The sequence below is a fragment of the Lithobates pipiens genome, unplaced genomic scaffold (assembly GCF_037356315.1).
Source record: "Lithobates pipiens isolate NorthernLeopardFrog02 unplaced genomic scaffold, aLitPip1_a1.2 Scaffold_22, whole genome shotgun sequence".
In the NCBI taxonomy this organism is placed as follows: domain Eukaryota; kingdom Metazoa; phylum Chordata; class Amphibia; order Anura; family Ranidae; genus Lithobates; species Lithobates pipiens.
The window spans coordinates 185,139,238-185,166,704 of NW_027507784.1; the positions used below are offsets into that span (position 1 = coordinate 185,139,238).

The 27,467-nt window shown below is 44.3% G+C and overlaps 1 protein-coding gene across 1 annotated transcript in view; it reads right to left on the reverse strand.

Moving 5' to 3' along the window:
* LOC143924420 (ATP-dependent 6-phosphofructokinase, liver type) overlaps positions 1-27,467 on the reverse strand; it is a 336,686-nt gene that overhangs the window by 277,754 nt on the left and 31,465 nt on the right. Inside the window, exons 3-4 of the mRNA XM_077448722.1 lie at positions 7,253-7,330; positions 1,286-1,475 (exon numbers count right to left, since the gene is read on the reverse strand). Of these exons, the coding sequence (XP_077304848.1) occupies positions 1,286-1,475; positions 7,253-7,330 (268 nt within the window). The remainder of the gene's footprint in view (positions 1-1,285; positions 1,476-7,252; positions 7,331-27,467) is intronic.

Genomic DNA, 27,467 nt, shown 5'->3' on the forward strand with positions numbered 1-27,467 from the left:
GTATTTATGGTATTTTGCATTTGTTGAATTAATGCACCATTTTTTTGGAATATTATTTATGTTGGTGTGAGATCTCTGTCCAATAGTGCAGCTGTTCTAGCCTTATAAATTGTATTATTTTCATTATCTGCATAGTAGCGCTTAAGTATTTCACATAATAATGACACGTTAACCCCAGCAGTTCCTGTTGCCACCCTCCATTCAGTGCTGCTGTGCCTCCTGCTCTTGACTCTGTAAGGAAGGAGAACTTGAGCAAGAGGACATGGATGTGAAAGTGAAGGGGAGCAGGGGGTGATGTGAAGTGGTCAGTGGTGTGTGTGGCAGAAATGTAAAGGGGAGCAGTGCTGTGGGAGGTGTGTGGGAGGTGTGTGTGTGTGTGACTGAGCTGTGGGGGGTGCTGTGAAGTGAGGGAGGGATGGAGGGCAGTGCTGTGGGTAGGGGTTAATATGAAGGGCACAGTGAACACTTAAGTGATGTGAAGCGGGGAACTGAGGACACTGATGTAAGAACAGGGTTGTGATATAAAATGAGGGAGCCGTTATGGAAAGGATCTGAGACAACGCACAAACATGCATTTCTGACTTCTGCTTAAAGAAAATTTTACAGAGCAGACCTCCTTGAATTTTAAATAAATACCCCTGACTTAAAGTAGAATTATAAGCAAATTTTTTTTTTTTTACCATTTTGGATAAGGATAAAGAAAGGTTACAACCCATAATTTTTTTTGTCGCCATATGTGTCCCATTCCAAAGATTTCCTTTAACTTTCTATCCCATAGCCAAACAGGAAGTGAGAAGAAATCCCTGCAAACTCAGGGAATTCCTTGGGGACCCACAAGTCACCAGAAATAGTGTCCCCATTGGGAGATTTCCCTTCTATTACTTTTCTGGGGACAACACAAAATTTGGTATTTTCTTTTACTTTCAATGATAATGGTAAGCAGGACATATAGAAAGGATGAATCTCCTTAACAGGGTCACAGACAACAATAATAAACCGACAGATGTTGTAATCCCTCTGCACTCTATCCAAAACTATAAAAAGGGAAGGAAGGGAGAAAAAAAGTTTTGCCTTTAGTTATGCTTCACATAATAATTCACACAAAAAAAAAAAATTGTAATAAAAAAAATAAAAAAAAAACACTACTAGAAATACTGTATGCTTTGAAGAGAATACATTATGGCATTACCCCAATTGTTCTTCCTGTTTAATCATATGTCAATTTAAAATACAGTATAAATACATACAAACTAGCCAACATGTTACATGAATTAACATGTTATACCTTCTTTAACAAGCTCCTCAAGCAGACCGCTCCACTCCTTTCGAAAAATATTTGCTCCTGTTAAACTGCCATCACCACCAATGACACACAAGTTTGTTATGCCATGTTGCACAAGGTTATGGGCTGCAGCCAAACGGCCTTCATGAGTGGTAAATGCTTTGCATCTGGCACTTCCAATGATAGTTCCTCCCTGTAAAATAAAATTCACTATTTTAGTTTTGCAAATAATTACGATCAAACCACAATTTAACTAAAAAATTAAATATCTAGCTGCACTTTTCTTTAAAGTGGTTGTAAAGCCTCAAGGTTTTTCACCTTAATGCATTCAAGTTGAAAAACCTTCTGTGCTTCAGGTCCCCCCAGACACCCCCTTTTTCTTAGCTGAGCCTAATCTGTTCCAGCGATGTACAAGGGCCCGCCGTCTCTCTCGTCATTAAACAGATTAATAGCAGCAAGAGCCATTGGCTCCCGCTGAGGTCAATCAAATCCAGTGACACAGGAGCAGGGCAGAGTCTGGCAGCAGCAGCGGGACTCGGGAGTGAGCCCGCACGGGTGCCTCCCAGGGAAAATGGCTGTGGGGCCCACCCGATGAAAAGGGGCCTGGAGCACCAGTGGGGTACCCCAGAAGAAGAGAATCAGGGCTGCTCTGTACAAAATGATTGCACAGAGCAGGTAAGTATAGGCATGTTTGTTATTTTTATAAAAAAAAAAAAAAAAAACCCTTAAGGTATTTACAACGCCTTTAACCACTTCAGCCCCGGAAGATTTTACCCCCTTCCTGACCAGAGCAATTGTTGCGATTCAGCACTGTGTCGCTTTAACTGACAACTGCGCGGTTGTGCGCCGTTGCTCCCAAACAAAATTGACGTTTTTTTCCCTACAAATAGAGCTTTTTGGCTGTGTTTTTATTTTTTGCGCTATAAACAAAAAAAGCGTCAATTTTGAAATAAAAACGCATTATTTTCTACTTTTTGCTATAATATATATCCCCAAAATGTAATAAAAAAAAAAATGTTTTCCCCAGTTTAGGCCGATATGTATTCTACCCATTTTTGGTAAAAAAAAAATTAAAATTATTATTAATCGCAATATGCGATTGGTTTTCGCAAAAGTTATAGCATTTACAAAATAGGGGATAGTTTTATGGCATCTTTATTAATAATTTATAGGCCTTATAGAGAAAGTGCATCTAACGTCAACATTTTTTTAAATTTAGGATAGAGTGGTGAGGGATTATAAGCCCACTTATGTATTTGTATCGCCGCTAGGGAAATACACCCTGACTATTTGTCCTGTAAAAGTAGGCGTGGCATCATTACTGTGCTGCACATTGCCTGTGCAGGGAGCAAAGCTGTTCAAGAGAGCCAACAGGTCCACCCACTCCAGGCTTCCTGCAGAAAACTATAGGAGGAAGGATACAAGACCACTCTACATAACGAGAGAGTGTAGAAGTGACCGGTCTTTATTACAGGAAACTCCTTCCCAGAAGAAAAGCTTCATACTACATTAATTCAAAGGCCTGGAAGAAATACACAAAGCACACAAAGATTTAAAGTAGGAATAGATATGCCTCATGTATTTAGGCAATATTTGCTTATCCCAGAGTTCAGATTTAAAGGATTCTCTCTGACATGCGTATGGGATCCTCTCTCTGAATCCTTAGTCACATTTTGAAACCAGCGCGGCTGCTTCACAAGAACGTCTGCCCATATGGATGCACAGGTAGCAAGCTTTAGGCAGTGCATACAGGAGCCTGACATTGCACCAACTATCCACAGATCACGGGTGCAATGCTCTATATCTATACCCTGCAGTAAAGAAATAATGCATGCATCATTCAGATATCTTTTTCCGCCGGCAATTCTGTGCACCGTAAGAACAATCATAGCTGCAGTTCAGCCGTCTGATCATTCTTACAGGCGGCGGGAGGGGACGTCCCCGCCCACCGGTGCTTCCATCGGCAAGCCAGGGAACTAATCAGTCGTCGCCAGAAGTTGAGCATAGAGATTTCTGGTGACCAGATGGTCCCCAGTCATCTCCATTACCCTCGGAGTCCGGGCACGACGCTATGAAGTCACGTCTAGGCCAGCAGAAGTAAAACAAAGCTGGGGACGTGGCTGGAAAGACAGACAGTTTATTTATTTTGATCTTGGTCTTTCCAGCCTAAAAAGGAGAGATGTGGGGTTTTAGAGACCCCACATCACTCCATAAAGAGGACCTGTTATGCACTATTTCTATTACAAAGGATGTGAACATTCCTTGTAATAGGAATAAAGGATTAAAAAAGGAGTGTATATCCAGGAAGGACGGGTTTGTCCGTGGGCGTCCGGCTGGCACAACGGACTTAAGGCTGACGCTTGCTTGTACATTGTAAGTGCAATTTATTTTATATTTGGATCCAATTAATAAAGGGTTTTACACTATTGGAGCTCCATTTCTCTTCCATGCAATTGGCGTACACCCTTGAGTTTTAAGCACACGGGAGATGTATTGAGGAAGTGCATGCAGTAACCTATTTAGGGAAGGAGTGGTGTGAGGAGAGCAACAAGGATCCATTTTGGAGTGGGGGATAACTGTATAACTACATGCTTTTTGTGACCCTCTGTAGTTGGGGGGTCATTAATCTGTGGTAAGAAGTAAATCCAGACATATGGTGGTGGATCAAGCACTATTCACTTGTGGAGGACTTTATTGCTTCATTTTTATTCAATTTGATAAGACTTTCTCCATATTTATTGCTATATTTATATATGGTTTTTAATTAGTACACTGGGTGTCTATTACACTGTTATATTGTTGGATCACTGTTCACGATTAATTTTGAATTTTTCTTTATTACCCATATGATAGGGGTAAGATAAAGTCTATATGATATTGTCACAATATTTGTGAAGTATATGCACGGTAGGCTCTAGCCCTGTGGTACACTTGTGGTTTAGCGCAGCTTATTTTTTCCTAGTTTTGCTTTTCAGTAATTATGTGATACAGCTAAGCTGCAGCTGAACTGGGTCCAATCTTTTGTGACCAATCAGTACATAATTTGTTGCTCACCTTAGCGCAGTTTCTTGTTCCATTTACCTATTATGAGATTGATGCATTTTTTTTTTTCTTGAGACTCTACCCATGTTGTGTACATTTTTAGAATGTACCTGTGGCAAACCGTACATGGGTAGAACCACAAGACGTTTAAGGGACAGGCTGAAAGAGCACATCTACAATATCGGGCATGAATATAAACATCATAGTCTCTTGTCACACTTCAGAAATTACCATGGCAGAAACCCTAAAGAGTTGAAATTTGCTGGTATTGATAAAGGAAAATTACAGTGGAGAAGTTGTAACAAAAAACGAGAGGTATCCTTAACATTATTTACTGTTCATTTATTTTTGACAATACACACTTTTTCTTAAGATTTATACGTTTGGTATATTTTTTTATGGTTTACTACTGGACACATGATCTTAACGATCACATGTTATCAGGGCCAATTACATTGAAATTGTACCCCGATCGGTAATTTGCTGCATCCTTTACAGATCATGCCAGATCATGCGTGCAGCCCTGGATACATCCTCCCAGAACTCCCAAAAGTGTAATGACCTATATCTCCTTTCCATTCTCATTTTCCTGCTTTCAATTTAGACCTATCTTGAATTGCATTGTCCACACACGTTGGAGGTATAAAATCTGGGCGTTGGTTTACACCCACATGCACACTCCCAAGAGAGCTTGAATGAAATTTGATTAAAAAAATATCTTTGTATGTCTAGGCACTGTGCACCATCCCATTAATAGGCTGTATAATAGGAGTTTCTCATATGTGCAGGTAAGGAGTATCGTGGCCACATTATCACTTCAGTTGGCAAACAGTCTCTCCAGAGCGGGGGTATTCAACCACTTTGTGAAAGCTGGTTCAGTGATAACTGTAACATCCTTGTGCAGGAACAGTTACATAGTTCAGTGGCCATTAACGCCTATATACAATATGACAACCCCACAACGTGACCAGGTTGATAGTCTTGACTAAAATTGATCTGAGCCCAGACCAGCTGTTCTATCTTTTGCATGTACTTCTTGCAATGTACTAAGCTAAACCCTTCCTTTAACCAGCCAAATAGATACTGTATGAATCATAGCAATATTGATTTCTGATCGATGTGTTTTTCAGGAAGGGATCTACTACTCTACAACACTACAGCATGTGCTCTTCAGGATGGGAGCAATCTCAACTGCCACATTACAACATTACAAAAACAAACGGATTAATATAATTTTGGGGTAGATTTATATATGCGTCTAAATCTTTCCTTTGAAGCCTGATCTGTTTTTGGATTATGCTTCAGAAGCTACTGACAGTGGTGAGGAAGTGATGCGATGCCTCCACACCACCTGTTTTAACCTCATTTATGCTGGCAAACTCGCTGCAGCCACATACATTGCTTGCAGTTGCGGGGCATTTGCGGTACTTACCCATTTGCTTGAATGTGTAGCGACCATAACATGTAAACATCTCAGTCCACTGCCTAGTGCAGCTTAAGGGGGGGGAGCAGTTGGCTGGAGGCAAAAACTGTTCAAATGAGCATTATTGCTACCTCCAACTGCATGTCTAAGACCCCATTCACACTATTAGATTTTCAGCAGAGTTTTGTCTTCAGATTTACCAAAACTATATAATATGAGGTCAAACGTTAGGAGTTCAAATTTGTATGCAATCAGGAAGGCCCTTGCACTACATGGTTTTGGTAAATCTAAAGTCAACAATCTGCAGAAAATCTGATAGTATGGGGCTTAAATTAAGCCTTATTGTGACAGAAAAAACAAAACGCAAGTCAATATACCTAAATAAAAGAAAATATATATTTTGGCAACTTTTTAGCTTTTTGCCAGTATTTAAATGAACCACATTAGAACTTTTTTTTTTTTTTTTTAAACCAAACTAAAACTGGACTTTTGCCATACCACCGTCTCTTGCTGGTTTTAGCTTTTAATCTCTGGTAAAGAAACAGCTGGAGCATGATTTTATGTTATGGGTTACAGCTTACTCTGCTCTCATATTATCAGTAAGCACTGCACCGCTAAGCAATTTATTTAGTGTTCTGTACAGGAGAAGATCCTCATATCTGCTTTTTTTTTTTGGAATAAACGTATTTGTCTATAGATAGGTTTGCCTACATAAATCCACAATAATATCACAAAGTCACATAATTTAAGCAGATAACCCACATATAAAAACCCAGTAAGAAAAATTTGCTGTACCTTGTAGATAAGATCGCTGCAGAACTTAGGGACCAAGTTTTATATTATATTCATTTTTTTTTAAAGCACCCCCGTCCCCACGCAGAGAAACAAAAGCATACGTAAGCCACTCCCACATATGTAAACAGCGTTAAAATCACACATGTGAGTTATCCCTGCGTGCATTGGAGCAAGAGCAATAATTCTAGCCCAAGACCTCCTCTAACTCTAAACAGGTAACCTGTAAAACATTTTTAAATAGCTCCATAGGGGACGCTTAAGTTTGGTGCCATTCCAGGAGTGTGCGCAATTTTAAAAGCATGACATGTTAGGAATCTATTTACAGCTTTCATATTACACAAAATTGAGCTAACTTTACGGTTTCTTTTTTTATTCATGAAACTGCTTTTGTTTTAAACACGTTTGAGAAGACATAAAAGGTTGCAACGACCGCCGTTCTATCCCCTAGGGTCTCTGCTAAATATTATATATAAATATATTTATATATTATATATTTATATTTCATATATAATGTTTGGGGGTTTTGAGTAATTTTCTAGAAAAAAAAAAAAATTATGATTTTTACATGTAGGAGGAAAGTGCAAGAATTTGCCTGGATGGGAAGTGGTTAATGAAGAGTGTTAAAAAAAATATATATACTGTCAGCAACTCATGCTTCACAAATCTACAATATTTTCATTATTACACCTCAGTTGCCTATTAAAACTTACCAACTGAATTATATTGGATACACTTAGCCAGTTTGCTTGCTTGATACAATCGCCTCCTTCAACCAAGCCTTCATAGCCCTGCAAAAAAAAATATTGTATAAATATTAATTTTTTTTTAAAACAGCATGGCAACACGGGCTTTTGCACTTGACACCTTTGCACACTGAATGCATTTCTAAAGCACGTTTTTTCTTTATGCGTTACAGAAATGGAAGGGGGAACATTCACAACAAAGATTTTCCATGGTGCAGATGCTCTAAAATGCATTTTGCTCATTTACCATTCATTTCAATGTGACTGTTATATAAAACTCACTAGGTTATATTAAAAATAGACAGATTGTAGTAAAACAGGCAAAAATACAAATTATCAGACAAACTGATTCAGCTTAATACTTACAATGTGTATATTACACATCTCAAAAAATGGATTGGATTTGTTTATTCACCCAATATGTTACATGGTAATGAGGTGTTGTATGTGGAACATCCAAGTATTTGCCATGTACCGGTTTGCTTTTTTTTTTTTTCCTGGATTGTTAACCACCTTCAGACCGGACCATTTTGCTGGTAAATGACCAGAGGTCTTTTTACAATTTGGCACTGCGCTGCTTTAACTGGTAATTGCGCGGTCATGCAATGTTGTACCCAAACAAAATTTGCGTCCTTTTCTTCCCACAAATAGAGCTTTCTTTTGATGGTATTTGATTGCCTCTGCGATTTTTATTTTTTGCGATATAAACGTAAAAAGACCGCAAATTTTGAAAAAAAATGATATTTTCTACTTTTTGTTATTAGAAAAATCCAATAAACTCAATTTTAGTCATACATTTAGGCCAAAATTTATTCAGCCACATGTCTTTGGTAAAAAAAAAAGTCAATAATTGTATATTTATTGGTTTGCGCAAAAGTTGTCACATCTACAAACTAAGGTACGTTTTCTGGAATTTACGCAGCTTTTAGTTTACGACTGCCTATCTCATTTCTTGAGGTGCTAAAATGGCTGGGCAGTACAAAACCCCCCCAAATGACCCCATTTTGGAAAGTAGACACCCTAAGGAAATTGATAAGTGGCATGTTGAGCCCATTGAATATTTTATTTTTTTGCCTCAAGCGATTGAATAATGACAAAAAAAAAATTTTTTTTTTTTTTTTTTTACCACAAAGTTGTCACTAAATGATATATTGCTCACACATGCTATGGGCATATGTGAAATGACACCCCAAAATAAATTCTGCTGCTTCTCCTGAGTACGGGGATACCACATATGTGGGACTTTTTGGGAGCCTAGCCGCGTACGGGGCCCCGAAAACCAAGAACCGCCTTCAGGTTTTCTAAGGGCGTAAATATTTGACTTCACTCCTCACTACCTATTACAGTTTTGAAGGCCATAAAATGCCAAGATGGCAGAAAACCCCCACAAATGACCCCATTTTAGAAAGTAGACACCCCAAGCTATTTGCTGAGAGGCATGTTGAGTCCATGGAATATTTTATATTTTGCCACAAGTTGCGGGAAAATTACAAACTTTTTTTTTTTTTTTTTTTTCACAAAGTTGTCACTAAATGATATATTGCTCACGCATGCCATGAGCATATGTGAAATGACACCCCAAAATAAATTCTGCTGCTTCTCCTGAGTACGGGGATACCACATATGTGGGACTTTTTGGGAGCCTAGCCGCGTACGGGGCCCCGAAAACCAAGCACCGCCTTCAGGCTTTCTAAGGGCGTTACAGTTTTGAAGGCCATAAAATGCCAAGATGGCACAAACCCCCCCCAAATGACCCCATTTTGGAAAGTAGACACCCCTAAATTTAGGGGTACACTAGTGAGACTAGGTAATAAATGGCGGGTGCCCTGAAACTATAAAAAAAATAACTAAACCAACCAGCGTCACCTGTAACAGTTATATGGTGATCACTGGTGAAAGGGTTAACTAGGGGGCAATCAGGGGGCTTTATGCGGTAGTATATGGGGGTCCCTGGCGCTATAAAAAGCTGCGGCGAACCTAAATACCTACCTGCCTAACTAGCGTCACCTGTGACACTAATACAGCGATCAGAAAAACTATCGCTTATTAGGCTGGGTTCACACTGGAGCGATGCGGGAACGCCATGAATCCGCGGCGGGTTCCCGCATCGCATGCCTCCCGGCGGCAGTTCACACTGCCCTATGCGAACTGCTGGGAGTGTCAGTGAAATGTTAATGACACCCCCAGATCAGTTCGCATATCGCAGTGCGATCTGCAAACTCTGATCGCATGGTGTGAACACCCATGCGATCCGATTCTGCTGCGGGCCAAAAAAAGGGTCCCGTGTGAATTTGCGGCGGGTGCGACACGAATTCAGCCATACTATCTGTATGGCTGAACTCGAATCGCACAGAGATCGGATGTGATTTGCACTGCAGTGCGAATCACATTCGTTCTCATAAACCGCTGCAATGTGAACCCAGCCTTAGTGACACTGGCGACGGGGGGGTGATCACGGGGTTAAACCTTTATTGGGGGGGTTAGGGGGGCACATTAGAACTAAAGGGGGCTAACCCTAACTGCCCTAACAGTTATTACAGTCACAAATGACACCAATGCAAAAAAAAAAAAAAAAAGCAATTGGTGTCACTGTGACTGGGGGTGCAGGGGTAATTGGGGGGTGATCGGGGGGTAAAGGGGGGGTGTGAGTGTGCCTGGCATGTTCTACTGTATGTGTGGTGTGTTGGTGCAACTCACCGAACCTCTCTCCTCGGTGCCGGAACGAAAAATACCGACACGGAGGAGAGAATACATCACTTCCTCTCCTGTGTTTACATTACAGGAGAGGAAGTGATGTCACGGGACATTTTCATTCGTCGGGAGCGATCGCGAGGGGGTGGCCATGAATGAATGGCCGTCCCCTCGTCCGAGATCGCTCCCGAACGAATACCGACCGCCGCAGGCACCAGGCGGGGGCCCGATCGGGCCCCCGACCGGCGGGCAGGCAAGGACGTACATGTAAGCCCTTATGCCTGCCCGTGCCATTCTGTCGACGTACATCGTCGTGCGGCGGTCGGCAAGTGGTTAAAGACCCTGCATTTTCTATATTTGTGTATTCTATGGGTCAATTTATAAAAGAATTGCATAGTCATATGCCTGGTGATTTGAGCAAAAACTAGGACCAAATGGGTTTTTCGGTGCCTCAACCGATACCGAAAATGAAAAATACACTAGGAAGAAAACAAACTGCACCGATACTGAAACATATTTAAAAAAAATATATATATTTTTATACAGGAGCTGGTCAGAGACTGGGGACATGGTACAGGAGATGGTCAGAAACTGCACACTGTACAGGAGATGGTCAGAAACTGCACACATGATACAAGAGATCAATGTAGTCAGAGTCCCCCAATGCAGCCAGCCTGTGAAGGGAAGAAAGGAGAGCCACCTCCACCGCCTGTTTGATCACAGCGCCGGGAACATCACAGCTTTCATTTCAATAGCTGTGTGTTCCCGGCCGCGCGCTGTCACATACAGCCTCCCCCCCTTGTCCGGGCACTTTTATAGACAGATCATCCGTCCAATCCTGGGAAGGGTGATCTGTCTATCAAAGTTCCCCGGACAAGGGGGAGGGGCTGTATGTGACGGCACACAGCCGGGAACACACAGCTATTGAAATGAAAGCTATGATGTTCCCGACGCTGTGATCAAACAGGCGGCGGAGGTGGCTCTCATGTGCTATAGGACACCACCCATGATGGGTGCCCGCCCCATTTTTGGGCTCCATTATAGGACGTTTCTCTCTTTCGGCAAATTGTGGAAAAGGGCATTTTTGGCCGATATGTTTCGGCGGACGAAATTCCGGTGCATTCCTAGCAAAAACACATGTTCTATATCTGTGCTGAACAAATGTTCTTTTATTATGGTCTGCAATATTCTGGGAAAAAAAAAAATAAAAAAACAGTCTTCCCCATGTCACCATGCACCGCCCACAGATCTCCATTTTAAAATGGTTAATTTTAAAAAAAATTTAATCTATATCAAAAGTTAAACTGAACAAGAAAAAAAAAATAATTAGTATTTGTGTACTCACCGCAAAATCATTTTCTCTGAAGTTCATTGACGGACACAGCACCTTTAATCTTGACCTTAGGGACGTCCCCAAGCAGTGTCAAAGGTGAGGGATGGGAACAGAAAGAAAATAAAATTTCACCCATAACAAAAAGAACTCCTCAGAGGAGTTGCAACCTTAAACGGCCGCCTGCAAAACATTGCGGCCAAAGCATGCATCCGCAAAATGCGCTCACATCAACCTTGTAAAATTTAGTGAAAGCGAGAACCGACGACCAGGTCGCCGCCTTACACACATGGGAAACAAGCGCTTGATGTCAGAAAGCCCAGGAGGCAACAATTGCCCTGGGAAAATGTGCTATGGACAGGAAAGGGGGGTTCCCGCCCCCTTATGGCATAAGCCTGAAACACAATCTGTCTGATCCACCTAGAAATGGTGGCCGACGAGACCGACAGGCCCTTCTTCGGACCAGCCGCCGATTCAAACAGGGAGTTCAACCTCCAAAAAGGAGCTGTAGCAGGCAGATACGCCCGCAGAGTGTCCAAAGAAAGCAAAGCAACCTCTTTGGGATGTGATGGCCTAAGACATAAGGACAGAAGCACAATGTCCTCATTTCGACGAAATGCCGAAAAACAACCTTTGGAAGAAAGGAAGGCTGTGGGAGCAGCACCACCTTATCCTTCTGGAGGATCAAGTAGGGAGACTTGCATGACAAGGCCGCCAACTCAGACTCAACCCCGCCTTGCAGGCGTAATGGCCACTAAAAAGACTACATTCTGAGAGAGAGTCAATAAGGGAAGTACCGAGAGCACCAGATCCAAATCTCACAGGAGCAGCGGTGGTCGTAACGGAGGGGCCACATGTCGAACCCCCTGAACAAATGTACTCGCCAATGAGCGAGTTGCCAAAGGTCGCTGAAAAAATAAATAAAAATAAAATAAAAAAAGACAACCAAAGCTGATATCTGCCCCTTAATGGTGCTTAATGCAAGTTTATGATCCACACCTCGCTGCAAAAACAGCAGGATCCTGGAAACTGAATATGTATGCGGACTCCACCCCATCTTCTCACACATGGAGGAGATGTACTGTAGGCCTTCCACGTACGATGATAAATCTTCCGAGAAGACGACTCCTGCGCCCTCAGCATAGTGGAGATTACCGAAGCCGACAGTCCTCGGTACTTAGCACCTGGCTTTCAACAGCCATGCCGTTAAAACCAGCTACGGTAAAGCAGGATGAAGTATCAAACCTTGTGACAGAAGGTCCTCCCACATCGGCAGCCGCCAAGGAACATCAGAATCACCAGAATCCCCTCGGCCTCCACTCTGCGAAGCAGACGAGGTAGCAGTCTGAGCGGGGGGGGGGGGGGGGGGGGGGGAGTTATAAATTAGCCGATAATGTCCCCATGGAGCCACCAACACTTCTGAGGCATCCACCCAGGGATCTTTTGACCTGGCCACAAACCTCTGTACCTTCCTATTGAACCGAGAGGCCAAGAGATCCACATCTGGCGTGCCCCACCTTAAGCAGATGAGCCGAAACACTTCCAGGTGCAGTGACAGTTCCCCCTGGTCCAACAGCTGAAGACTGAGGTAGTCCACCTGCCAGTTTTATACGCCCAGAATGTATATGGCTGACAGAACCGGCACACGCCGCTCTGCCCACTGTAGGATGTGAGCTCTGCAGTGCTGCAGCTGAGCTCCTTGATGGACCACGTTCTGGGCCCTCTTTTGTCAGAAAGGCCGAATGTTATGTTTAGAGGTGCCACTAACCTCAGGAACTTGATTGCTCCCAATGTTCCCGACCCTCCAAAAAAGCCTGCCTTTTTTGGTGACTTAAAAGGCCTCTACCCTTGTGGTAAGTGCAGAGCTTGTAAGCTACATGCACAGAGAGGAAGGAGATTTACAGAGTTTACTTCTACTGGAACAGGGCTCCTTTACCCCATTAGAACGTTTATTACTTGCTCAACCAAGTGCGTGGTGTATCTTCTTAGGTGCCCATGTGGCACGCACGGTCCGTATGCTGCATACAAGACTTGGTGAACATATAACAAACATCTGCAAGGGCTTTGACAAACACAACATCAGTAAACACTGATTTGAAACATAATAATCACGACCCCAGGGGAACTACCTTCCTGGCTATTGAAAATAGGATTTATAAAACAGCTTACCTGTAAAATCCTTTTCTTTGATGTACATCAGGGGACACAGAGCCATAGTAATAACTATGTGGGTTATATTGGCGTATCAGGTGCTGGACACTGGCATGACCCTTAAGGCGTGTACTTCCCCCATATAACACCTCCCATTACTGGGAGTCCTCAGTTTTGTAGCCAAGCAATACAAGTGTATAAGAAGGGGGGGGGGGGGGAACCTCTCTGTCCCCTGATGTACAAAGAAAAGGATTTTACAGGTAAGCTGATGCCCCATAGCAATGGCAACTGAGGGGGGGGGGCGGACAAAAAACAGGAGGCCAGAGGACTCATACTGCATACGAACAGATCTGAGCCATGGAGGCCTGATGATGCATCACCTAAGAGGAATTAATCACCCTGGCCAAGTGTGCTCTTAATGTGAGAAGGAAGAATTTTCTTCTTTAAGCTGAAGGTTGAACAATCACTTGACAAATCCATTTGGAAATAGTGGATCTTGACATGCTTGTCCACATCTTGGACCCTCTGGCAGTCCAAACAAAACCTGTGTTTGCAAACCTGAGAGGTTGCCTTTAAATAGACTGATTGCTCTTACTACATCAAGAGAATGTAGTGATTTCTCTTCCCCAGATTAATGCTCTGGGGAAAAAGAAGGAAAAATAATATCTTGGTTTAAATGAAACCTGTTACCACCTTTTGGTAAGAATTCAGGATGAGGACATAAAACCACCTCATCCTTATGCATGATGAAATATGGCTCTTGCAAGACAGACGTTAGTTCTAATACTCTTCTAGCAGAAGAAATGGCAAGCAAAAAAAAGACCATCTTTCTTGTCAATGAACCAAGGGAATTTCTCGAAAAGGTTCAAACGGCTGATTTAGCAAAGCCGATAAGACCAAATTTTAAATACCAAGGATTTAGAGGCGTCTTGATAGGGGGAATAAACGGTGTTACCCCCTGAATAAGCTACGCAACAAGAGTGGGAAGCAAGAGGCCATAGGAAAAGACACAGACAAGGCCTGGATCTGGCTCTTGATAGAAGTCAATGCCAGCTTAATTTCAGATCCCATATGCAGGAATCAGGAATCCTGCCTATTGACAAACTTCCTGGGATGCCAACCCCCTGGATCCACACCAAGAAACCTATGCCTTTCAGATTCTATAATAAGTGATTCTGGAAGCCAGCTTCCTGGCATTAGTCAAAGTCGACACTACCGAAGGAGATCACCCACGATCCTTTATAGAGTGGGATTCAACAGTCAAACCTGTTAAACTCCTTGTCCGTAAGGTAGGATGAAATACCAGACCTTATGCAAGAAGGTCTGGCTATAATAGCAAAGTCCAAAAGGACTCCTACTGCCATCTTTATGATCACGATAAATTAAAATCTCCTGGGACCCGGCTGGGGCCACCAGAATCATCTCCTTTTGTTCCTGCTTAATCCTGCGGAGAAGGCGCGGAAGTAGCAGAACTGGAGGAAATGCATAGATCAGTGAAAACCGATCCCCTGGGAAGACTAATGAGTCTCTTCCGCCTGCTAGCGGACCCCTTGTTCGACAAAGTTGTTGACCTTATTAATGAATCTGGACGCGAATAGGTCCATGTCTGGAGTACCCCATCTGACATATTGCTAGGAAGATTTCGGGATGAAGAGATCATTCTCCCGGAAATAACTGTTGGCGTCTTAAGTAGTACGCCTGAAAATTTTGAATTGCTGATAGGCAAGGAGTGTTGTGTTCTGCCAAAGCTAGAACATTATTCACCTCTTTTTGGGCTGCACGATTTCTCATGCCTCCCCTGGTGATAGACATAAGACACTGCCATGGCCCTGTCAGACTGAATCCTGTCAGGACAGTCCCGTAGTCTGACCGCCAAGATTCTATTGCCAGATGTACTGCCTGAAACTTCCAAAAAGTTGATAGGCAAGGTCCTCTAACCTGGACCATCTCTCCTGGACAGAATCTTCTTCCAGGGCTGCTCCCCAGCCTAGAAGGCTGGCATCTGTTGTCAACACCTTCCAGGGTAAAGATTTTCCCTCCTGCTGGATAACAACCACCAATTTAGGCTCTGACCCATGTTGGGAGCCAAGCGTCTTAGAAACAAACAAGGCCTGAATCCTCTTTATTCCAGACCGACAGCATGGTGACTTGAAGCAGTCCTTGAATAAAACTGCGCGTAAGGGATGGCCTTGAAGGAGGCCACTATTTGCCCTAAAAATCTCCTGCCGCCGAATGAAGGAATTTTACTTTGTCCTGATAAGTTGAATTAGTCCTACAATGGAACCGATTCTCGTCTGAGGTAAGAATACCTTCTTCTGTATGGTATCCATAACCAGCCCCCCCAAGTAACCTCCTTGATGGTTTTAAGGAGAATCTTCCTAGGCTGAGAATCCAACCTAGAGATTTCAGCCATCTACAGCTGAGATCAGACTCTGGTTTAGACCTGAGCCTGAATGATCTATTAAAAGTAGATCTTCTAATAGACTAGGACTGTTATGCCTTGAGCCCTTAACCTGGCTAAAGGAGGTGCCAGAATCTTTCAGAACACCTGTGATGTTGTGGCTAAGCCGAATGGCAGTGCCACAACTGAAAAAAAAAAAAAATTTTATATTTCAAATCTCAGAAATTTCTGGTAAGCGGGAAACTCTGGCACGTGGAGATATGCAACTCCCCTCCTTGCAGGATGGACACAGCCGATCGAATTATGAAAGGATCGGATGTTTAAGTGCCGACTCATATCTCCGCCGGTTCAACACCCAAACTCCCGGAGAGTCTGTATGGCGATCTCCACATTCTCCCTTAATTCGGAGGCAGAAGCTGCTCTCGGAAGGAGATCGTCCAGGTAACCCACGATTGCGATCCCTCGTTGTCTTAGCAATGCCAGAATTGGGGCTAGCACCTTGGTGAAGACAACTGGACCTTCTCTTCTTGGATATCCAATGTTGCATAAATTGCTTTCAGAAGGTCCTCCACTTCCTCCAAGGACAACTTATACTTGGAACTACGGCTGTCATCCTCCTCTTCTGCCTCATCCCCTGAATCCCTGAGTCTCGTCCTCAGAGTCTAAATCCTCTGCATATTTGGAGGTAGACGACCTGGGACTTATTGGTGGTTGCTGACTACTGCCCGGACCTGCTGGACTCTGGACCAGCCGTGTCTTAACGGAACTCAGGGAACTTGAAACCTCTCGAACGGAGGAAAAAAAGATCCTTGTACTGTTGGGAGTATTCCTCCTCAACCAGATCCTTGATACACGATGTGCATAAGGTTTTTTGCCAAGATTCACGCAGTGTATTCTTGCACGAGGGGCATTTCTTCTGGCCTGGCGGATTTGAACGTTTAGGTTTCCCCGAGATAGTTTCCTAAAAGACAGATGGATGATGTCTTACTGCCAATGTAACAACCAAATAACGCCATCCATGGGAGGTATCATAGACAAGAACATACAGCCCATAAGGAAAAGAATAAAGAGCACCGCTGTGCCCCTCTTACCTGGGCCTGAGGTGCCTGCCCCCACCGTCACAGACGATCCCTCCCGCATGAGGAATATTATATATATATATATATATATATATATATATATATATATATATATATATATATATATATATATATATATATATATATATATATATATATATATATATATATATATACACATACACATACACACACACACACACACACACACACACACACACACACACATACATACATACATATATACACACACACACACACACACACACACACAACGTTCGGATGCCTCGACCTCCTGTCGGTCGCTGCTCCCGAGCTGGAAAAGGCTGGGGGCTCCGGGAGAGAGCTGGGATGGTCGTACGCTGTCGCACAGCACCTCACTGAGGTAAGGCCTTTCAACTCCACCCTGGAGAGAACGCAGCCCTATGGTTCCCGCAAGTGCTTCCACCATGGCGGAGGAAACACAATAACTGAAGCCATGGTGGAAAAGGAGGGATTTAAAGGTCTGCAAGTGTTTCCTGACAAAAAAGGGGCCGAGCTGTGCTCTCTCCAGGGTTGTCCTGAAAAGCGATTTGAGAAAATTGCAGTAATCCACACTGGAGATTGCGGGGGGGGGGGGGGGGGAGTAAATCGAGATCACGATTCTATATACAATTAATCGTGCAGCTCTAGTCTGTACTAAAATAGCACATTATGATCACTTAATGGAGGAAGAAAGAAAAGAAAAAAAAAAAAAAAAAAAAACACAGATCCCCACACCTTTGTAGCCAAATTTACCATATAACTATTCTAGAGCATGCAAGAGAGAACTGGCAAACAGGGTATCACTAGGTGATTGGACTCTAGCACACCCTGGACAGGAAGATCAATCCCCCATATAACCCCTCCCCTTACTGGAGGTACCTCAGTTTTGTAGCAAAGCAATAAAAAAGTGTATTAGAAGAGGGGAGGGATCTCTGTGTCCCGTGAAGTACCTCAAAAGAAAAGGATTTTAAAAAAGGTACTAGGATGGAGGGCGTAACACCACTCTATCCTTGTGCATTATTAGATACGGCTCTTTACAAGAGAGGGCCGCTAATTGTGACACTTTTCTGGCAGAAGAAACGGCCACCAGAAAAATTAAATTTCCTTGTCAACAGAACTAAGGGAATTTGACATATTGGTTCAAAAGGTTTCTTTTGTAAAGCTGACAGAACTAAAATTCAGGTCCCAGGGGTTTAGAGGCGCCTTAACTGGGGGATTAAGGCCCGTTACCCCCTGTATAAAGCTTTGAACCAAAGAATGCGAAGCAAGTGGACGTTGAAACAGAACTGATAAGGCAGAGACCCGACCCTTGATGGTACTCAAGGCCAGCTTCATCTCTAACCCCATTTGCAGAAATTCAAGGATTCTGCCTATTACATACTTTCTGGGGTGACATCCCCTGGGTTCTTACCAGGAGACATATGCTTTCCAGATTATGATTAATCATTCTGGAAGCTGGCTTCCTTGCCTAATCAAGGTAGAAATCACAGGGCCTGAAAGCCGTTGCAAAGAAGTCGCGGCAGCAGCCAAATAGGAGAGAATGCATTAAAAGCAGAGAGAACTGATGCCACTGAGTTACCAACGCATCTGTCCCGCATGCAAGAGGATTCCTCGTTCTTGACACAAAGTTGTCAACCTTCTTGTTGAACCTGGATGCCAAGAGATCTACATCCAGACCCCCCCCTCCCCCAAATCTCTGGCATATAGCCATGAAGACATCGGGGCGAAGAGACCATTCCCCTGGGACTAACTGCTGGCGACTCAAGTAGTCCGCCTGCCACTTCTCTACCCCGGAATGAAAATTGCCAATATACACGGCACATGCTTTTCTGCCAAGATCAAGATCTGGTTTACTTTTCTCTGAGCTGCACGACTCCTGGTGACTCCTTGGTGATTGATATAAGCCACTGTTGTGGCATTGTCAGACTGGATCCTGACAGGGAAACACTGTAACCTGAGCGTCCAGGCTTTTAGGGCTAGATACGCCGCACGGATCTCCAGAATGTTGATGGGTAATGCCCTCTCGGTCTTGGACCATCTCCCTTGGACAGTTGACCGATCCAGATCTGCCCCCCAACTCGAAAGACTGGCATCTGTTACCACTGTCCAGGTAACTGGTAAAAAGGATTTTTATTTTTTCTGATTTTCTGGTATCAAACCACGAACTGAGGCTCTGACGCACTGTAGGAAACAGATGCATCGGAAAATCTAAAGCCTGAACCTTCTTGTTCCAGGCTGACAGGATACTGTTTTGCAGCAGTCTCAAATGAAAGCGAGCATAGGGAACTGCTTTAAATGAAGCCACCATTTTCCACAGGAGCCTCATACAAAGGCGAATAGAAGGACCCTTCTTTGCTCTGACTACCTGAATCAGTTCTTTTAAGGAACTAATCTTTGCTTGGGGTAGAAATACCCTCTTCTGGGCTGTATTTTTGACCAGACCCAAATACTGTAGTCTTCTTACTGGTTTTAAAGAAAACTTCTCCAACCTAGGCATTTCAGGTAGCCGATTGTGGTGACCAAGTTTTGGTCCAATCGGGCTACCGACCAGTCTATCGAGAGCAGGTCGTCTAGGTATGCCGTTACCGTTATACCTTGGGCCCTTAATCTGGCCAAAGAAGGGGCCAAGATCTTTGTAAACTCCCGAGGTGCAGTAGATGGCCCAAAAGGCAGAGCTACAAACTGAAAGTGGCGCTTTTCTACCTTGAAACGCAGGTCCTTTTGATGAGCAGGGAAAATCTGTACATGCAGGTACGCATCCTTGATGTTTATTGACGCCAGAAGTTCTCCTTGTAGGATGGAGACTACCAAATCGGATTGATTACATGCGAAAGCATTGTACTTTTAGAAATCGGTTTTGATCTTTGAGATCTAGAATGGGTCTGACATCTCAGTTTGGCTTTGGTACCATGAAAAGGTTTGAATAAAACCCTAATCCCTGATCTTGAGTGGGAACTACCACAATAACATTTTGCGACAATAGTGGCTCCAACACTAGAAAGAGAGACTTCTTTTTCTCTAGGTCTCTGGTTACATACGATCTGAGGAAACGAGGAGAGAGGTATTCTCTTTATTCTAGTTTGTAACCTAGAGTTACTGTGGAGATCACACATCTATCCTGAAATTCCTCCTGCCAGAGCCTTGAGAACTTTAGCAGTCTTCCCCCCTACTCGAGTGAGCGAGGCACATAAGGAGGCCTTAGCCTTTTGTTTTGAAGACCTTCTCCCCAAGGACTTCTGTCCCTGGGGTTGACTCCGAGTTTTAACCTTTGAGTCTGACGGAGGAGGCCGTTGTGACTGCCTGGAGGCTGATGCCCCTAGCACTGGAAGAAGAGCCCGTTTAAAAGAGGGAACGTTTACGCCTTTTCTTGATTGGTAAAAGGGCGTTTTTCCTACTAGAGATCCTTTGGATATAATTGTCCAAATCCTCTCCAGTCTTGCACCACGAAAAAGGAAATCCAGCCAGGAGCCTACGTGGCAATTCGGCTGACCAATTTTTCAACCATAAGATTCTACGCATATGTACCAACCCAAGCATAAGGCAAGGAGGTCTGGAGGATAGAATCTCTGATAGCATCAACAGCAAAACACAAAGCCGCTGGTAGGTTGGTCAAGCCCCAAGCTTGCTGTTCAGGTAAAACTTTGAGCACCTGTTTAACATGGTCTCTTAAATATTGACAAACTCCAATTGCTGCCACTGCAGGTTGAGCTACTGAATCTGTCAAGGAGAAAACATTTTAATAGGAATTCAAATTTTTTATCAGTTGGATCCCTAAGCATCGGAGCGTTGTCAACAGGACAAGTCAGGCTTTTATTTTACGGAGGATATGGCAGCGTGTACCGCCAGTATACCCCGCATCTTAGTACATTTTTCCTACATAGAATAAAGTGTTGAAAACCTTTTAGGAGGGAAAAAATAAAATAAGAAAATGTTTATCTGGGTGACCCCACTCAGAATAGATGAGCTTTTCCAGTAAACTATGAACAGGAAAGACATGTGCGGTTTGAGGAGGCTTCAGTGAACCCAAACAAGAGGGTTCTTTAACTGACTCCAGTACGGGTAACTTAAATGTGGACCAGACCAATCCAGCCATAATTTGCACCAACATCTTCTCATCCTGAGAAGCTGAAGAGGGCCCTTCTCCACTAGATTCCTCAGAAGTGGGATCATCCGTCTCATCTGATCCTCTGAGAGGAATCCCCCTCCTTTATCCCACAGTTCCTCAGGGACCTAGTGTGTTTTCTTCCACTGAGTGAAGATGCGATTAAGGCCACTAATCTTTCCTCTAATCCATTTATGGTTGAGGAAAAAAAAAACTCCTGTGTAATGTATACAGGGGCTGAAGTGACAAAAGCAGTTGCAGCCCCGCACCCTGACGGCTCACCGTGGCCAGCCTCCCAGTGTCCTGGGGGGGGGTCCTTTGAGCCCCTAATCTTCAGGGTATTTGTACCTCTTCTACCCATAGTGAAGAGCAACAAAAAGATAGGAGGTACCACAACAAAAAAAAAATGCACTGCTGAGCACTGTAGTTCAGCAACTGACGCTGCTACCAAGACTCAGTCTGGTGCTTAAGTAAATGCTGCCTGGGAATGCCTGTGTCCCACACTCATATGCGCCTGTCAGCTGTGTGTCCCTTCATAGGCTGTGTGTACCTGAAAAAGTGCACTTTAAAGCCTGTGTGGCCTAGCACACCGCCTCCCCACCCTCGTTTATTCAAAAATGAGCGTTTCCCGCATGAGCCGAGGCTCTAATTCCTGTGGCAAGCATGGAGGGGAGGCTGGGACAGAGGAGAGAGGAGGGCTGGTGGATGTGAAGCTGCTGTAATGGCAGCGGACGGTGCGGTATGCTACAGCTATTTGCCCAGGCTTGTCTCAGTCTCCTAATCCATGGAGGGAGAGACTCAGAAGGAAAAAAAAACCCTTACCTTCATCCTACCTGGAGCATGGCTGGAGGAGCATAGAGCGTGGGGACACCAAGCAGATAGAACAGGCATTAAAAGGTATGTGCTCTTGGCAGCCCCCAGTGGTGACTTTAGGCATAGCATATGTAGCACTACCCCTGAAGGAGCTGCTGGTTAGATTTGAGCTTACTGTTACCTTCTGTTCTCCTCGTTTCACGTCTAGGGGTGTCCCGTGGTAAATGGCCCAGTAACTCAAGAGACTGACAGATCCACTTGAATGGATTTTATTTGCAAAACCTAGACAATGAACAGTCTCTTAAATTGGGATCAGAGGGTTGGAAAGGAAGTTCAGGTACTCTTAATGTCAAAGTCAAATTGTTGAAGAACTTACTTACTTTGACTGCATCCAGAGAATAGCCATTCGCAACTGGATGTTCACTCAAGTTGGACAGTCCTCCTATCACAAGGCCTAGCAGCCAACAAGGTGCTTACTCAGGAACAAGTCTCTGCCACAGACGTTTTTGCAGAACGTACAAGAGAATGTCTCTGCCACAGACGTTGTTCTAGAACATGTAGGAAAACTAACTTGAAGAACACTCGTAGGATACCTGAATCTTTCAGCCAGCTTGGCGATATCCACAAGACTGGATTCTCTTGGGTACTTCAGCCCTTCCAGGCTCTTACTAAGAAACCAACCCGTGCGTGGTCTTCTTCTGAAGGGTCCTTCCAAACCGGAGACAGCACTCAACCACCTCAGAATCCTCCTTTAGTTTCCTTACCTCGGGCTAGCCAGCCCCAAGACATCAAAATCGTGTGGATCCGCACCCCAGGCCATAGCCTTCCTGAGGGCTGGTCAGGAGGACCAGGACCATGAAGTCAGTACATCATTCTGGACCGGAAACCCGAACCACGTGACATCCGCATCTTAAATACCTTCTCCCAGAAAGCATAGCGAGAGCACCACTCCCACTAGGGTGGGCTCCGAGAGAGAGTAACTTAAGCACCTAACCAGACCATAGTTCCATGTCTGCCAAAAGAGACATTGCCCCCCCCCCTGTGGCCAGGCTGAACATCTCACAGTCCAGTCAGACTGATGCCAAAGTCTAATTTAATTGTACCCAAACGAAACTGCAGTTCAGGCATAACTAACTTTGAAAACGCATTGTGCATGCTCTTCAGGAGCCACCGCTATAAATACATTTACTTTAAAAAGGAGAAACCCTACTAGAATTAGAAAAATTCTTGGAGTCTCCCTTACCTTATCCAGCTGCAGGGTTTGAATAACAGACCCAATCTTCACATCTCACGGTGGGTTCCATTTAGGAAAAAACCTTCAGAGACTGGGGCCCCCTCGAATAGGGGGGATCTGCAGTCCTGGGCCTCTTAAGCACACTGCCAGGAATATGGCTGAAAAAAAAAAAAACCAACTACTGGGTCCCGGGGTCCAGCTCTCTAAAAAGAGAAGCGTTACAGGTAAAACCTAATTTCTTCGGACACGAGGCCCAGGTACCATCCAATTCGGCCTGGAAAAGACACCTTGAATGGATTCGGTTGCATGGCTAGCCCAAGCGAGGATATTCCAGTGGAGATCAGCACAACACATCTTTACTTGTGACCAAGACCTAAGACACTGTCGAAAAAAAACTTAGGTACCTCCACAGTAAGGGGAGGAATTATACAAGGGATCTAACTTCCTGTCTATAGTGTGCCAGTGTGCAATCACCTAGTGATACCCTATAACCCATCAGTAATTACTGAGACCTTGTGTGCCGTGATGTACGAGAAAGAAAAATAAATAAATAAAAAAATTCCCCCCAGAGCAAAACATGACAGACTGAAGGTAAAAGGATGTAAACCAATCCATGTTCTGCCTATAGATCTAAAATGGGTCAGTGGTAGGAATCTACTAAAATGGACAAAGATATCATAAAAGTGATAACCACACCATTTGTCTCAGATTCAACGGAGATCTGTTCACCAATCCACTGCAGATATTATTTAGGATGCCCATCCTCAATATCTGCCCAATTGGCTCATTCTTTCTACGGCACGCCCAGATGCTGCATTTCGTCATGCTGACTTCTTCAGGTGGCATGAGAGAATGACAAAAAGCTGCACCAGGGTGGGACAGGAAGTAACGTCATCCTGTTGTCACAGCCCGAGAAGAAATATGCTTTTTGGCTAGCGCTGCAGGACACTCATAGCGGCAGAGCCGAAGGTTCACGGGATTGTAAGCTAAAAACCCTGATGCAAGGCTGAGCACGCTTTTAATTGCCAGTTCTCAATAAAGTGAGGATTTTACACTATGCAAGTTATTTTTCCCTCTTGGTCATTACCTCAATCAGGAGAGGGAATTATTTTGGTGAAGAAAGAGCGGTAGGCCTGGGGCTCCTCTCCGTTAAAGGAAAAATGCTACATTACCCACTTTTCATTAGGGATCATGGTGGTCTGGTGAGTTGTTTGCATTAAAATGTGGTGGCACAAGGGTGACTTACCTTCACTGAACTGTTTGATTTACTGATACAACAATGAAGAGCACAGAGCACTGTACGGACAGTTTGATGGACATTTGATTTAATGTTTGATTTATTATATTCAATTTATTGATTATATGGTTTGTGATTGTATTGGAAACATATTTAAATTGTTACACCTAGCAGCTATACTGGAATACACACTATAGTACATAGAAATTATTTGTGTGGGGGGCGCATGCGCGCGATCGCGGGAGATGGCTGCCTAATCCCTGTGCTCCGCACCACCGGCCGCTTCACCTTCAGCTAATCGAGCACTACTGCCGAGCTACCGCAGACCGCATAGCTCCTGGAACGGCGGACATCACCGGGCACTCGCGGACATGCACCGTTCGCAGAAACACAAGCTCAAGTTCCCTAAACAGCCTAAAATAGCTGCCGCTACGGGGAGGGACAAGATGGCGCCCGAACCTCCGGAGCCATACGACACTACCAGGCTCTCGGCAGCTCCCCCTGCTTCCCCCACGGACAGCCTGCTGCAATATCCCTCGGACTTGGTAAGCCCTGATAATCAGCGGGATGATGACATGCTGGCAAAATTTCGTTCCATAGTGCGGGATGAGATTACTATAGCCTCACGCAAGCTCTCCTCAGACCTCATGCAGGGCCTTAAACAACTAGGCCACCGCACAAACCAACTAGAGCAGCGCATGGACTTAACTACTACAGTCCTAGAGGGTCATGAGGAAGAAGTTGACAAACTGCATGCTGAGCTGGACATGCTGCGTGATAAATTAGAAGATTCTGAAAATAGAGCCCGCAGAGATAACCCGAGGATCCGAGGACTCCCTGAAGTTGTCACTGATTTGCAAGGCACGGCCACGGCTCTTTTTCAGGAGTTGGCCTCAGAGATCCCACTTGAACGCCTCGAGTTTGATCGTATTCATAGATCCTTAGCACCCAAACCTACGGATGGACCACCTAGGGATGTTATTATAAAGCTTCATTTCTATCGTACCAAGGAAAGACTTTTGCAGGCAGCAAGAGATCACCCGGAAATTTCCTTCCAAAACGATTCTTTGCAACTGTTTTCTGATCTCTCTCCAGTTACAATTGCTAAGCGGAGAACCCTGAAACCTTACCTTCGAGTTTTGCAATCTAACGGTATTAAATACAGATGGGGTTTTCCTTTCAAACTTTCCTTTTTTTACCAAGGTCGCTACGTTCAAGCTTCCTCTGTGTCCGATTTGAAACGCCACTTCCAAGAACTTCACCTGGATCTCCCTGCATCTCAAGAAGGACCCTCTACTCTGCATCCACAGAGGTCTCAGCCTCTCCGCGGTTCCTCGCAAGCCTCCAAGCAGGGCTCCCAGGCCCTTCGCTCACTTCAAGCCCAGCGCTTCCAGGATGCTTCTAATGGATGAGAACCTGAACTACTTCTGACTGGAACTGTTTCCCTCGGGTCCAGTATCCCGTAGAGGCTCTTTAGAGCCGTACTGATGGTATCCCTTTCGGGGGTTTATACTTATTTTTTTTTTTTTTCTTACCCATCACCGGTTCTGTTGAAGTCTACTACTGCAGGACTGGTCCCACTCGTGGAATTGCCCCCCCAGGTCGCTCAAGCAGTAGATGGCGGCCGGAGGGGTCCGTGAGGGGTGGTTAGCGACCCGACTATTGCTCCAAAGGCCATCTGGTCCTTATGCATATTGAGTACGGTGGGAACACGTTCGGGGCTCATGTAGTCCCCTTGAACGTGTCTGCCTCCCACCCCCCCTTTTTTTTTTTGTTTGTTTTCTTTTCCCCCTGCTGGTTATGGACCGTGCGGTTTCTTATTGGGTGGGGGATCCCTTGAGGACCCCACCAAGTTCAGGTTTAACTTGGGAACTAGTGTTTACTCCCAATAAGTTGGTAATATATGCTTACTGTTATAATGAGTGCTCATGTTTTTTTTTTTGTATTTCTGTTCTATGGATAATATAGGCCGAAGGGGTCCGGTGGACCACTGCGCCCCTAAGGAGTCGATACTTGTCTGGGACTATGGTCCCGGCCAACCACCGACCTTTTAGTGGGCCGTCGGACCCACGATTGTTCGCACTAATGTTTAGCCCACGATTGATACACCGGGATTTTCCCGGCCTTATTGTGCTTGTTCTTTCTTTCCTCTTCTACAGCTTACTTCTTCTTTTCCACCCCTCTTTTTCTTTGCTTTCTTTGAGGTCCTTGGGGGTCGTGCCCGCAGCCACATATAAGATGTCTAATACCCCTTAACAATGACTCTGCATTGGTTATCCCTGAATGTTCAGGGCATGAATTCCCCACAAAAAAGGGTAAAGATATTTAAATACCTTAAAAAACATATATGTACATGTAGCATGTTTGCAAGAAACTCATTTCTCCTCTTCCTCTAGCCCTAAGTATTTTGACGCCCAATATCCCCAGGTATTTTTAGCTAATGGACCGACCAAACAGAGGGGAGTACTGATAGCTTTTCATAAGTCTGCCCCTTTCAACTGCACTAAACAAATAGCTGACCCCGACGGTAGGTATCTTTTGTTGGTAGGATCAATTCAGGATGTTGAGGTAACTGTGATGACATATTATGCTCCCAACTCCAACCCGGGCCCTTTTTTGTCACATGTTTGTTCTCTTTTGCTATCTCACCAAATGGGGACCTTGCTTTTAGCCGGGGATTCAAATGTTGCCCTTGATCCAGTATTGGACAAATATCCATCGGAACGCGTGGTTGCGACATCCGCTGCTAAAACCTTTTCCCGTTCCCTACGTTCCCGCGATTTAGTAGACTTATGGAGGGAATTTCATCCAACGAGTAAAGATTTTACGTACTATTCCCACCCACACCATTCCCATTCTAGAATAGATCACATGATAATGCTCAGAAAACATCTCCCACTGATAGAATCCGTCTCCATTTTGGCAGCTCCCTGGACGGATCATGACCCAACATTGGTGGTCTGTCGGTCTTTAGTGCATAACCCCCACCGATCTGCATGGATTATGAATGACTCCTTATTGGCACTCCCAGATATTAGGGAAGATCTTTTTAGAGCTTCTGAGGAGTACTTTCGTCTTAATTCTCAATCTGTCTCCTCTCCGGTGACCCTCTGGGAAGCC